The sequence below is a fragment of the Puntigrus tetrazona genome, chromosome 2 (assembly GCF_018831695.1).
Source record: "Puntigrus tetrazona isolate hp1 chromosome 2, ASM1883169v1, whole genome shotgun sequence".
Lineage (NCBI taxonomy): Eukaryota > Metazoa > Chordata > Actinopteri > Cypriniformes > Cyprinidae > Puntigrus > Puntigrus tetrazona.
In genome coordinates this window covers 18955420-18970419 of record NC_056700.1, presented here as the reverse complement: position 1 = coordinate 18970419, position 15000 = coordinate 18955420, and the positions used below count along the sequence as shown (strand labels likewise).

Below are 15000 nucleotides of genomic sequence, written 5' to 3'. Positions count from 1 at the left end.
GAAGGAGAACGACACACACTGCGTCATTTTCCAGTATTACGTGGCTGGACGAGAAGGAGGACGACCTGGGCACCTGAACGTCTACATCAAGGAGAACAACAGCCCGATGGGTTTACCTGTGTGGAACACGTCTGGACCGGCCGGACGCAGCTGGAACCAGGTGGAGCTGGCCATCAGCACATACTGGCCCAACTTCTACCAGGTCAGAGTCACTCACACGGCAAAAAACAGTAGCTGTGGTTGCCAGAGTTGTACTGTACAAAATGTACAAATGTACAGTAACTGTTTTACAGTTGTACTGTAAAAGAAATGTATAATGTGTGAATACCAGAATCTACAGTAAAAGATTCCATTCGAATTACGGTACAAAAAACAGTAGCTTGGTTGCCAGAGTTGTACTGTTATAAAATATGTAAAATGTACGAATGTACAGTAACTGTTTTTACAGTTGTACTGTAAAAAAATGTAAAATCTGTGATTGCCAAAATCTACAGTAAAATATTGCATTCGATTTACGATAAAACAAAACAGTAGCTGTGGTTGCCAGAGTTGTACTGTAAAAAAAGATGTAAAATGTGTGCTTGCCAGAATTTACTGTAAAAGATTCCATTCAAATTACGGTACAAAAAACAGTAGCTGTGGTTGCCAGAGTTGTGCTGTAAAAAAATATGTAAAATGTACAAATGTACAGTAACTGTTTTTTACAGTTGTACTGTAAAAAAAATGTAAAATCTGTGATTGCCAAAATCTACAGTAAAATATTGCATTCGATTTACGATAAAAAAACTGTAGCTGTGGTTGCCAGAGTTTTACTGTAAAAAATATATATAATGCACGATAGGAAAAAAAGGCAGCTTGTTGCCAGAATTTTACATTAAATAATTCTGTACAATTAAAAAAAAAAGACAGCTGTGGTTGCCAGAAATGTACTGTAAAAAAACCTGTAATATTTATGATAGACAAAAGGCAGGTGTCATTGCCAGAATTTTACTCTAATTCATTTAAATTTGTGGTCAAAAAGAGGCAGCTGTGATTGCCAGAATTTACTGTAAAAGATTCCATTCAATTTACGGTATAAAAAACAGCAGCAGTGGTTGCCAGAGTTTTACTGTAAATAATCTTCTGGTTTTCTTTTATCCGACCCGGTTTGTCCCGTCCTTCATCCTCACTCACTCTCTGGACTCGTGATGTTAGATAATGTTAGGATTTATTTGTCTCCTGCACACAGAGCAGTAGAAGACACATAACAGTAAACAGTAAAACAGACAAAAATAAAGCAGTAATCCGAAATATCAATTTCTCCATGTTTTCCTTTCTTTAAACTTAGTGCATTGTGATCGTATATGACATTTTAAAATAAGCAGGAATAAAACTGTATATAAAAAGTAAAACGTATGTGATACATAAATTACAAAGATGCTTTAAGAAACTCTGCATCTTCATGAAACTTAACAAAAAAACATATAGCACCAAAACATTTAAATAATGCAGAAAAGGCTCAAATGAATAAACAGTAAATTTGTAAACACTATACAACAAAACGGTACATCAAATCGCAAATAAAAAGTATGAAAACAACATGTACTTAAAGAGAAAACACACTTAACACATGAACCGGTGTCTAGGATGTACGATACCTAACATTTCACATGAAACTATATTTTTAACTTTTGATTTCACATCTCTGCTGCAGACCGTAACCAACAGGAAGCGTGATCACATTAACCTTAGAACCCATGCTTATATTCATATAACATTTATCTCGTTACACATCGTTTGACACACCTGATGCTGTTTAGGGAAAATAGCACATTGTCTTAGTGATATAGAGCAAACACTGAAAACATCTTTACAGAAAATGAATGTTTTCACGTTATATTTAGGAGTAGGTGATTATTAGTGACTATGGCACAAATGTACAGTAAAAATCATGCAGTCACACACAAATAAACCCACACTGAACACTATTAACCCCAATGATTGTATGTTGAGGTTAAACTAACATTAGATTTAACACACAACCCTAACCTACCACACTATTAGGAAAAAAACTAGTTTCAACAACATTTTAGTTACAGTTTCAATAAAAGACAAAAAAAGCATTAACCTTGTAATGTGACAGGGAATTCTGGGAATATCAGTTTACGGTTATTTATGGTTGGGGGTTAAAAAAATACTGTTTGACCAGAAAAAAAGCTAACAGGAGTCCTCATGGTTGATTGTGCGTGTGTGCGTGCGTGTGTTTGGGTGTGTGTGTGTGTGTGTGTGTGTGTGTGTGTGTGTGTGAGTGTGTGTGTGTGTCTGTGTGTGTGTTTGTGTGTGTTTGTGTGTGCGTGTGTCTATGTGTGAGTGTGTGTGTTTGTGTGTGTCTGTGTGTGAGTGTGTGTGTTTGGGTGTGTGTGTGTGAGTGTGTGTGTGTCTGTGTGAGTGTGCGTGTGTGTCTGTGCATGTGTGTGTGTGTGTGTGTGTGTGTGTGTCAGACACATGTTATTGTCTGTCTTTCTCTCACCTGACCCTCAATTTCAGGTGAATATAATGAAAATCTGGCCTTCCGTTAGAGTGAAAGAGAATCACATTTTCTGCTCCTGTAGAGCTTCATTTTCACATGTGCGGAAGAGAGAGAGAGAGAGAGAGAGAGAGAGAGAGAGAGAGAGAGAGAGAGAGAGAGAGAGAGAGACAGAGAGAGAGAGAGAGAGAGAGAGAGAGAGAGAGAGAGAGAGAGAGAGAGAGAGAGAGAGAGAGAGAGAGAGAGAGAGAGAGAGAGAGAGAGAGAGAGAGAGAGAGAGAGAGAGAGAGAGAGAGAGAGAGAGAGAGAGAGAGAGAGAGAGAGAGAGAGAGAGAGAGAGAGAGAGAGAGAGAGAGAGAGAGAGAGAGAGAGAGAGAGAGAGAGAGAGAGAGAGAGAGAGAGAGAGAGAGAGAGAGAGAGAGAGAGAGAGAGAGAGAGAGAGAGAGAGAGAGAGAGAGAGAGAGAGAGAGAGAGAGAGAGAGAGAGAGAGAGAGAGAGAGAGAGAGAGAGAGAGAGAGAGAGAGAGAGAGAGAGAGAGAGAGAGAGAGAGAGAGAGAGAGAGAGAGAGAGAGAGAGAGAGAGAGAGAGAGAGAGAGAGAGAGAGAGAGAGAGAGAGAGAGAGACAGAGAGAGAGAGAGAGAGAGAGAGAGACAGAGAGAGAGAGAGAGAGAGAGAGAGAGAGAGAGAGAGAGAGAGAGAGAGAGAGAGAGAGAGAGAGAGAGAGAGAGAGAGAGAGAGAGAGAGAGAGAGAGAGAGAGAGAGAGAGAGAGAGAGAGAGAGAGAGAGAGAGAGAGAGAGAGAGAGAGAGAGAGAGAGAGAGAGAGAGAGAGAGAGAGAGAGAGAGAGAGAGAGAGAGAGAGAGAGAGAGAGAGAGAGAGAGAGAGAGAGACAGAGAGAGAGAGACAGAGAGAGAGAGAGAGAGAGAGAGAGAGAGAGAGAGAGAGAGAGAGAGAGAGACACAGAGAGAGAGAGAGAGAGAGAGAGACAGAGAGAGAGAGAGAGAGAGAGAGAGAGAGAGAGAGAGAGAGAGAGAGAGAGAGAGAGAGAGAGAGAGAGAGAGAGAGAGAGAGAGAGAGAGAGAGAGAGAGAGAGAGAGAGAGAGAGAGAGAGAGAGAGAGAGAGAGAGAGAGAGAGAGAGAGAGAGAGAGAGAGAGAGAGAGAGAGAGACAGAGAGAGAGAGAGAGAGAGAGAGAGAGAGAGAGAGAGAGAGAGAGACAGAGAGAGAGAGAGAGAGAGAGAGAGAGAGACAGAGAGAGAGAGAGAGAGAGAGAGAGAGAGAGAGAGAGAGAGAGAGAGAGAGAGAGAGAGAGAGAGAGAGAGAGAGAGAGAGAGAGAGAGAGAGAGAGAGAGAGAGAGAGAGAGAGAGAGAGAGAGAGAGAGAGAGAGAGAGAGAGAGAGAGAGAGAGAGAGAGAGAGAGAGAGAGAGAGAGAGAGAGAGAGAGAGAGAGAGAGAGAGAGAGAGAGAGAGAGAGAGAGAGAGAGAGAGAGAGACAGAGAGAGAGAGAGAGAGAGAGAGAGAGAGAGAGAGAGAGAGAGAGAGAGAGAGAGAGAGAGAGAGAGAGAGAGAGAGAGAGACGGCTCTGATTTCACACATGCTGGTCATTAGTGAGCGGCTCTCATGGGTGCTGACGGAGCCCCGTGTTAATTGGTGGAACGAGGCCCGGTGACCCGGCGCAGGAGAAGCGTGTTTGGGTAAATTACTCCATTAGAGCGGCGCTGAGGAGCGGGCGAGCGAGGTGATGACCGGACCCGGCCTGATTAGGAGAAATAACACCAGAACCTGCCGTACGTCTGATCTCCACGTCTCCAGGAGAACATTCAGAAACAAGATCCATGATTCTGTGGCGTTCCGGCACATTATTCACGCTTTACTGGACTTTTGATTGCATAAAATTAATTACAATTAATTTTCTCATTTGCTCTAATGCCGTTTCAAATCTTTAGTTATAATAATATTTATTTGACTGATCGGAGGATCAGATGAGAACAAAAACCTGAACTGAATTGATCTGAATAATGAGTCCAAAATTAAATTTGTTTCATAATTGATGGGGTTTTTTTGATACGGACACTATTATTGAACTATATACATGTTTCAAATACGCATAAATAAAGCCAAATATATACTTGCAAAAATTTGTGAATGCATTGTTCTATATAATGAAATATTTAAAAAAATATATTTTCGCCTTTCGTATATTTCAGTAAGAATTTGGGCTTCTGTAAAATCAGAAATCCCTTTAAACACATTTTAAAACTACTTTATAGTTATAGATATAATTGAGCCTCTATGTTTACTATTTCCATTTAGCATATACTTTTTATCATTTAGCGCATAAATATATTTTTAGAACATCGAGTGCCTAGAAAAGTGCTTTATTAATGTAGAATAATAACAATTATTAATATTATATGAATATAATCTAATGTTTTGCCAAAAGGGCTGCTGTAGTGGAACTTTTACTTAGTTATTCATAATATGAATCGTATTAAAATAATATAAATAAATTGTAAAAAAATTATAATAATTAAAAAATATATATATTTTTTTTTATATTTCCAGTCAATTAATATTACTTTTATGTGAATCTCTGCTTCGTGTTTTTTGATCATAATGCACATTTTATATGTAATATTTACGCTGAAGCAGCAGAAACTCTTGGCTCACACACACACGTAACCCCCAGAATAACACGCGGCGAGTGTGTAGTGAATACCGTGCTGAACGGAGACGGTCCGTCTGTGCTTTTAACCTCAGCAGCCTAAAATATGTCCGTTCGCTGGTGTTCATGAAAACATGCAGCACATTTGTCGTCGGGACGCTCCCACACACACATTCCGGCTTTGGGAGCGGTGCGGCACGCACACATCTGACTTCCACGAGGACCACGGGCCGCTTTCCCTTCTATTCTTAGAGATCTTTCCATCACGGCTGCGTTTAGGAATGATCTCAAATGTTGCTCGATTGCTCGGACCGGACGATGTTTGATCTGGAGCTAGCGTGTGTTATTACGGCCCTTGAAAGGATTCGGCGTGTGATAAGAATAGAGCCGATGTGTATGTGATTAGCGACGTCGGGGATAATTACAGGTCGATTTAATTGCACCGTATCGTGAGCGATAGTCAGAATGTAACCACCTGCCGCTTTGGACGTTACTTTGTAATTACAGACTCGATTTGATGCTTTTCTCACTAGAAAGACGCGACTGAAGCCGTCGCGCTAATTGGTGCGATCCGAACTTCTCATTGATTGGGACAGGTTGTATATGTCCGTCTTGGACTCTGTGGACTCAGGTTAGCTCTTCAGAACCGAGATGCTAGTTATAACTGTAGTGTGATGTCATCAGAGCGAGGAGAAGTTCGTTGGGTGTTTGCGGGGGCTGCTGAAGTCAGAAGATGCTTAAAGAGTCGGTTGCTTTTATTATTATAATTTAATACGGTACAGATTATATAAACTGTTAGAGAAGGATGAGAGAAAAACACCACCCTGAGCTGATGATGATGATGATGATGATGATGAAGACGCTTCTGAGCACTGCTTTCAGCTGCGTGACAGAGCTCGTCTCATTCTCTTCTCTTGTCTCATCTAGTCTTCTCTTGAATAGTCTTCATCTCGCCTCGTCTCATTCTCTACTCTTGTCTCGTCTCAGCTCTTACTCAGTCTTCTCTTGAATATCTCGACTCATCTCGTCTTACATCGTCTCGTTCTCGTCTGATCACTCCTGTTCTCTATGAGTCTTTTTCCGTCTCGTCTCATTCTCTACTTGTTTTGCTTCGTCTCGTCTCATTCTCTACTTGTGTCTCATTCTCGTCTCGTCTCATTCTCTGCTCATCTCGTCTCTCGCTCTTTACTCGTTCTCTCATTCTTGTCCCATCTCTCATTCTCTGCTCATCTCGTCTCGTCTCGTCTCATTATACACTCATCTCGTCTTACATCATCTCGTTCTCGTCTGATCACTCCTGTTCTCTCGTTCTCTACTTGTCCGTCTCGTCTCATTCTCTGCTTGTTGTGTCTCATTCTTGTCTCATCTCATTCTCCACTCGTCTCGTCTCGTCTCGTTCTTCTACTTCTAATTCTCATCTTGTCTTCTCATTCCCTATTAGTCTTGTCTCTCATTCTTCACTCGTCTCATTCTCTACTCTTGTCTCATCTCAGCTCTTATTCAGTCTTCTCTTGAATATCTTGATTCATTTCGTCTCATTCTTGTCTCATCATACACTCATCTCATCTTACATCATCTCATCTATTCTCTCGTTCAGTACTTGTCTAATTCTCTAGTTGTTTTTGCTTCATCTCGTCTCATTCCCTGTTAGTCTTGTCTCTCATTCTCTGCTCGTCTCGTCTCGTCTCAGCTTTTATCTTCTGTTGAATATCTTGATTCATCTAGTCTCATTTCATCTCTTCTCAACACTTCTCATCTACTCTTTAACTTTTATTATACTTGCTTTAGTCTCAACATTTGTATTATATTATGATGTATCTTCTGGTCATGTCACAAGGTTAAACTGATGCTGTGTGTGTGTGTGTGTGTGTGTGTGTGTGTGTGTGTGTGTGTGTGTGTGTGTGTGTGTGTGTGTGTGTGTGTGTGTGTGTGTGTGTGTGTGTGTGTGTGTGTGTGTGAGTGTGAGTGTGTGTGTGTGTGTGTGAGTGTGTGTGTCTGTGTGTGTGTGAGTGTGTGTGTGTGTGTGTGAGTGTGTGTGTGTGTGTGTGTGTGTGAGTGTGTGTGTCTGTGTGTGTGTGAGTGTGTGTGTGTCTGTGTGAGTGTGTGTGTGTGTGTGTGTGTGTGTGATGAGAGCTGGCAGTGCTGGGTGATATTTTGGTCTGTCTGGAGAACCGCACCCAGTTCCTGAAGAAGCCATTCATTCTGGTTCCTCATCTCGTGTCCTCCGGGGGAATCCTGTCCGCTCTGATTGGACGGTCAAACATCAGCTCCTCTGTTTATGTTTGTTTGGGGATTGTTAAAATACACTTTTATACACATTCACTTACAGTCCAGGCCCTTAAAATGGAAGAACTTCATATACTTTGAGAATAAAATGATTTACACGTTTGGTTTAATAGTTCATATGATTTTCTAGATATTCCATGCATCTAAGGTTTGGTTGATGTGATGAACAGATACATACGTGTGTTTTTTTTCTCTGTATATACATATGACGTTAAGATCAGGGTTGCCAGGTTTTCACAACAAATCCCCGCTAACTGCAACTGCATTTCGAGTCCCCCAGTAAAAATTGCGCTCTGGGATCATTTATTTATTTTTTGCTGGGTTTCAAATACATATCACGTTATTGGGGTCGCTTCAACACACAAAAACAATCTACGGTAGTGTTACTGTACAGAATAAAACAACAACCAGCGAAGATATACAGTGCGTTTACTGGAACAGAGCAGCGTGCACGTTTTGTGTTAAACAGCAGAAAGTAAGTCACACATCGTGATAGAGAGTAAATGTCTCTTAAATATCTTTACATTTTCATTTACAACTGAAGTATGGCTTTTTGGCATTAAAAATAGCATTAAAGATGCTGACTTACTTTTCGTGCATATTTGTCCTTTAAAGCCAGATCTCCACGCTTTTAGCCACAGCAGCTGATCTCAACTATATTTCACCGCATAATACGTTTGTTCTGCTTTATCCCGTCATATTTGCGGTCAACAGCTGGTGCGGGTCAGCGTGACCGCGATGTCGCCCCGCGCCAGAGAAGCGGCTCAAGGGACGCCTGTCAAATCACCCGCCGAAAATGCATCATAATAGAAACCTTAGCAAAGAGCACGCATCCCAGAATGCCTCACTCGGCGCTCTTTAGCCCTGACCCCCAGAGTCCGGCTGTCGAGTTGAATTGTTTGGCTGTATAAACGGAGCAGATTTAGCACACGCTGCCGCAGCACCTCGCCGATAGAGCGCTGATTTACCGCGTCTATAAACGCCGCCATCTGACAGACAGCCGATTCACCGTGAGCACCCTTGGAGCCCGCTCCCCTTACGCCGCTGATTTAACAAGTTCGGCGCGCTAGCTAAAGCCAAACGATGTTTTAATGAGCGGTAATGACCGACGTGAAAGGCGTTTTCCTCATCTCCGTGCTAAGCCTCAACTTCTCGAACCCCGCGGGACACCCGCGTCTGGCATTTTGAGAGCGTGTCCATTTATCAGCGCGCTCACGAGCTTTCTCTTTCCTCCGCAGATCGTCTTTGAAGCGGTGACCTCCGGGCAGCGCGGCTTGCTGGCCATCAAGGACGTCGTCCTCCAGGGCCATCAGTGCAGTAAGACCCGTCTCCGTCGTAAAAACACCCTCATCGCCCGCGCCTTGGCCTTTTCCCGCCATCCTCCAAATATCAATATCGTCTGTCTTTCTCCAGGCATTGAAGTCGCGCCATAAAAGAGAGCGTAATAAAGAAAACAAAAGACAGAACGGAGCGGGGAGGAAGACGATAAAGCTTTCATGTAGTGCTGGAGAGATATCAGGGCGTAAAAGAGACGCCGTTAGCAGGATGAATGGAGGAGGCTGGAAAGGGTCAAGTGGGCTTCTGCTGTCTACATAGACGGCACACTTACAAGGCAGCTTTCATCGGGACACTGGGAACTTGATTTGTTTGATTGGATTACAGTGAGGCTTCAGAAATCATTCCGTATAAAATATATATATATATATATATGTGTGTGTGTAAAATCTGTATGTTATTACAATTTCTAAAGATCATGTGACACTGAAGACGCTGAAAATCACAGAATATATATATATATATATATATCATACAGATAGACATGTGATGAATTTTGTGAGAATAGCCTATTTTTACTAAAGTTTTCCTTCGTAAAAACCCGCCTGAGATGCATGCTTTACATATTAACTGCACAAATAACGCAGTAACGGCAGCGTTTGATTGGATTATCCTCGTATTAACGGTTTATTGTTCAGTGATTGTGAACAGAATGCAGATTATAGATCGGTGAAGCAGATATTCAATCTTTTATAGCAGATTAAACAGGAATGCTTGGAGCTCGACTGGATTTCCTGAGAAAGTTAGTGTTTAGTTGTGTGTTCACAAGGATGTATTTCTGAGTGTTAATGAACGCCGTATGAATCCACATGAAATATCCTCAATGATCAGCATCCTGGGATGCAGTGCGCTTCACTCTTTAGGGATCTTTTAGCACAGCATTGTTTGTGGATCATTTTACAATATGCATGAATTCAGATCAATCATTTACAAGAAGAGATGCAAAAGCTGTGCTCGTTGAAACAAAAACAAGTTTGTTGATGATTTACCTTTAAAACTTAAAAGCAATATTTTAATGTTTTTTTAATCAGGAACATCACAAGGAAAAAATATCATTATGTTTTGCATTCCCTAAAACATAAAAAAAAATTATTACAATATTTTATTTGATTTGATTTTACCCTGTGTTGGTACGTTTTAGTCTAACGTGAGAACATTAATCAGCATTTTCAGGAAAAAAATTAAATCACAAAAACTTAAATTTTATTGTCAATAAAATTACAATAAAATTTATTTGTACTCCTTTAAACCTAAACCTCACTCGACTTTAAATGTTTGTTTCGCATCTCAAGTAAGCATATCTTTGTTTTTGAAAATGTAGATATTAGTCGAAAAAGTCGTTTCCACGGTGTAAAATAGCAAAATAAAAGTCCCCTCTCAACGAGTTAATGCACTTCTAAATAAATAAAGTATAAATATATTTAAATAATAAAAAGCATACTCTTTTAGAGACCGCTAATCAGATGGCAGTTTAATTTACTGTAATGGTTTTAAACCGCATCTCTTCAAAGACACCTAATATTGGGTAAGATGATTGATTTTGAGCGATCGGATGGAAGAGGACAGTAAAGAAATCTGGCTGCTGAGATGCTGAAGAGCGTGAGGAAGAATGGAGACGGGCACTGATTGAATTAGCGGTGTGTTTGTGGATCAATCGAAGGTCACTGCGGCCCAAGAGAAACCCAGTCAAATATCAGACGTCATAACCTGATTTAAATGAGCTTTCATCTCACAGATGCGTTGGGTTTTAAATGCATATTGACCCAGATATGAGTGCGCTTTGTTGTAGAGACTAATGAGAACACGCCGGCCTCCGCTCGCTCTTAAATCAATAGAGTTAAGGTTAGAGTTTTAGGGGAATATTATTAGCTGAGCGCAGATTAAATGAGAACCAATAAGGATTTTTGTGTAGCGCTCGTTCTGAAAAACAACGAGGTTGAGAGGCTGATATTGATATCAGTAATAAAACATCTTGAGATACTCACACGGCTGAAGAGATCGTGGGTAAAATTACATTGAACTCTAATAAATAAATCAGTGTGTGTGCCATGAATGAATGAGAATGTGAAGTATCTGACTTCCTGTCTGAACTCACTTTATTCTTAAAAGGCTTGAAAAATGCTCTAATATTTCGACTTTATTCTCGCAATATTTTGACATTATTCTTATCAATTTGATTTAGTTCTCCAGATATTTTAACTTTATTTATTCTTGAAACATTATACCTTACTGGAGTAAATTACATTTTATTTTCAAAATATTTAGACTTTATTTTCGTAATATTTCATCTTTATTTTAGAAACAGTTTGACTTCATTCTTCAAATATTAAAAAAAATGATTTTATTCTCAAAATATTTTGACTTTATTCTCATATTTTGCACTTTAATCTTGAAACATTTAGACTATATTTCCATAATTTTAACTTTACTCATGAAATATTTCAGCTTTATTTTTGTAATATTTCGACTTTGTTCTAAAAACAGTTTTAACATTATTTTTGCAATTTTGACTAAATATTACAATTTTAATCTCGTAATGTCTGATTTTTTTTATTTTTTAACATGGCACTAAAATGCCGTTGTAGTAAATTGAACGAGAAGCTAACTAGATCTCCTTCCTGTCTCTTGTTTGCTGTCGAATTGTGAAACTCTCATAATTTCAACTTTTTTTCTCAAAACATTACGACTTTAATCTCGTAATTTCAACTTTATTCTTGCTATTTTCATTTTATTCTTGCAATTTTTACTGTGTTCTCACTTTTTTTTTTTTTTAACTTTTCATTGCAATGTCTACTTTTCTTGCAATTTCGACTTTTATTCACGCGATTGAATTTTTTTGCATGCAATGTCAACCTTTATTTATTCTCAAAATATTTCGACTTCATTCTCATAATTTTGACTACTCCCAAAACATTACGACTTTAATCTCGATATTTCATCTTTTCTCTCCCAATTTCTACTTTATTCTTGCAATTTGAATTTTTTTATTGCAATTTCGATTTTATTTATTCTCAAAATATTTAGACTTCATTCTCATAATTTGGACTACTCCCAAAACATCACGACTCTAATCTTGTCATTTCAGCTGTTTTCTCCCAATTTTTTATTTATTCTTGCAATTTTAACTTTTTTATTGCAATTTCGACTTTATTCTCCCAATTGCATTTTTTCCCCGCAATTTCAACTTTTCGTTTATTCTCAAAATATTTCGACTTCATTCTCATAATTTTGACTACTCCCAAAACATTACAACTTTAATCTCGATATTTCATCTTTTCTCTCCCAATTTCTACTTTATTCTTGCCATTTGAATTTTTTTATTGCAATTTGCGATTTTATTCTCCCAATACAATTTTTTCTCACAATTTCAACTTTATTTATTCTCAAAATATTTCGACTTCATTCTCATAATTTTGACTACTCCCAAAACATCACGACTCTAATCTTGTCATTTCAGCTGTTTTTTACTTTTTTTAATTTTTACTTTATTTTTGCAATTTTAACTTTTTTTGCAATTTCGACTTTTCTTCCAATTTCGACTTTATTCTCCCAATTGCATTTTTTCCCCCCGCAATTTCAACTTTTCGTTTATTCTCAAAACATTTAGACTTCATTCTCATAATTTTGACTACTTCCAAAACATTACGACTTTAATCTCGATATTTCATCTTTTCTCTCCCAATTTCTACTTTATTCTTGCCATTTGAATTTTATTATTGCAATTTGCGATTTTATTCTCCCAATACAATTTTTTCTCACAATTTCAACTTTATTTATTCTCAAAATATTTAGACTTCATTCTCATAATTTTGAATGCTCCCAAAACATCACGACTTTAATCCCGTAATTTCAGCTGTTTTTTCCCAATTTTTACTTTATTCTTGCAATTTTAACTTTTTTATTGCAATTTCGACTTTTCTTCCAATTTCGACTTTATTCTCCCAATTGCATTTTTTCCCCCGCAATTTCAACTTTATTTATTCTCAAAATATTTCGACTTCATTCTCATAATTTTGACTATTCCCAAAACATCACGACTCTAATCTTGTCATTTCAGCTGTTTTTTTACTTTTTTTTTAATTTTTACTTTATTCTTGCAATTTTAACTTTTTTATTGCACTTTCGACTTTTCTTCCAATTTCGACTTTATTCTCCCAATTGCTTTTTTTCCCCCGCAATTTCAACTTTATTTATTCTCAAAATATTTCGACTTCATTCTCATAAATCTGACTATTCCTCGTAGCTGTAGATGTTCTAGTGGTTTCACCCGAGCGTCGCAGGGATACGACGGAGATGCTGTTACATCGAGGTGTTTTCCTTCATCTGAACCTGCATCTGGTCTCTGTTTCTTCAGTGAACACGCCGCACTTTCTCCACATCAAAGGCGTGGAGGTGAACGCCGGACAGACCGCCACGTTTCACTGCACCGTCAACGGAGAGTGGAGAGACAACTTCAACCTCTGGCTGCAGGTCGGTCCACGACGAAGTGTGTTAGCGGTGTGTTCACGACTGATGAAGAACAGCGGCTCATCTCTCGATTTGAGTCAGAATCCTCTCTGTCCCGCAGCGGAGCGCCTCATTAAACCCAGAGGCTCGTTTCGGGCCTCATCTGTCCGCCGGGATGCGTGACGGTTCAGCATCATTACTGTTTACTGAGTTTAATGGAGCCGCGTTCAGTTTGCTTTTCTTCTCAGCTGTTTAAATCTCGCACGTAAGCTCCGATCTGAAGAGCTCGAGCACTTAATCTATTAGTATTAGTGTTTTCTGAACTTCCTACATTTACTTAAATAAATTGTCCAGCAAGATTTGTAATATTTTTTTTTTAAGTAGTGCTGTCAAAAGACTAATTTAAGTTTTTATTTTTGTGTCCTGTTTATAGTTATGTGTATATAAATACATGCATGTATAATTTTAAGAAAATATATATATATATAGTTGACTTCAGAGCAAGCCCAGTATTTGTGGTTAAAAAGGATATAACTATTATTGAAGTACAAACTATTTTACATCATTTTGTTACTGCGTCTTTAAAAGTGCATGAAAACTGCATTTAGACGTTCAAGTCACTGGCCATCATTAAAGTCCACTATATGGAGAAAATTCTTGCAATGTTTTCCTAAAAAACAACAACTCATTTCTTTGTGACTGAAGAACGAAAGACATGAACATCTCGGGTGACGTGGAGGCCGAACAGGCTCGATGGGTTTCTTGAGGCTCCTGTGAGGAGTGTGAGAGATGTTTGAGGAGTGTGTTAACATCCTCTCAGCCCCGCAGTTTGTCACTTAAACAAACATGTCCTCATTAACAGAGGAAAGAGATCCAGACATTAAGAGCAGAGTCCCTGATGACACTAATGAAGAAATATCACTGACGAACAAATGGCCTCCATCTGCCTGCTGAACCGGCTGACAGCTGGAGGAACCGCACGCGTGCGAGAGTGTGTGTGTGTGTGTGTGTGTGTGTGTGTGTGTGTGTGTGTGTGTGTGAGAGACCGTGTGTGTGTGTGTGTGTGTGTGAGAGACCATGTGGGTGTGTGTGTGTGTGTGAGAGACCGTGTGGGTGTGTGTGTGCGCGTGTGTGTGTGTGTGTGTGAGAGAGACCGTGTGGGTGTGTGTGTGGGTGTGTGTGAGAGACCGCATGTGTGTGTGTGTGTGTGTGAGAGAGACCGCGCGTGTGTGTGTGTGTGAGAGACTGCGCGTGTGTGTGTGTGTGTGTGTGAGACCGTGTGTGTGTGTGTGTGAGAGACCATGTGGGTGTGTGTGTGTGTGTGAGAGACCGTGTGGGTGTGTGTGTGCGCTGTGTGTGTGTGTGTGTGTGTGAGAGACCGTGGGTGTGTGTGTGTGTGTGTGTGTGTGTGAGAGACACACATGTGTGTGTGTGTGTGTGTGTGTGTGTGTGTGTGTGTGAGAGCCGTGTGTGTGTGTGTGTGTGTGAGAGACCGTGTGGGTGTGTGTGTGTGAGAGACCGTGTGTGTGTGTGTGTGTGTGTGAGGTTGTGTGTGTTTGAGACCGTGTGTGTGTGTGTGTGAGAGACCGTGTGGGTGTGTGTGTGGGTGAGGTTGTGTGTGTTTGAGACCGTGTGTGTGAGACTGTGTGTGTGTGTGTGTGTGTGAGAGACCATGTGTGTGTGTGTGTGTGAGAGACCGTGTGGGTGTGTGTGTGTGTGAGGTTGTGTGTGTTTGAGACCGTGTGTGTGAGACTGTGTGTGTGT

General features: G+C 39.8%; 2 protein-coding genes across 2 annotated transcripts in view; one reads left to right on the top strand and one right to left on the bottom strand.

Moving 5' to 3' along the window:
- Positions 1-15000, bottom strand: part of clstn2a (calsyntenin 2a) — a 1097509-nt gene that overhangs the window by 338467 nt on the left and 744042 nt on the right. The gene's annotated exons all lie outside the window — the stretch shown is intronic.
- The window catches only part of LOC122361868 (receptor-type tyrosine-protein phosphatase mu-like), a 184828-nt gene that overhangs the window by 65622 nt on the left and 104206 nt on the right, over positions 1-15000 (top strand). The window contains 3 exon segments of the mRNA XM_043262958.1: positions 1-202; positions 8694-8772; positions 13145-13260. The exon segment at positions 1-202 is cut by the window's left edge and continues 73 nt beyond it. Coding sequence (XP_043118893.1) covers positions 1-202; positions 8694-8772; positions 13145-13260 — 397 coding nt within the window.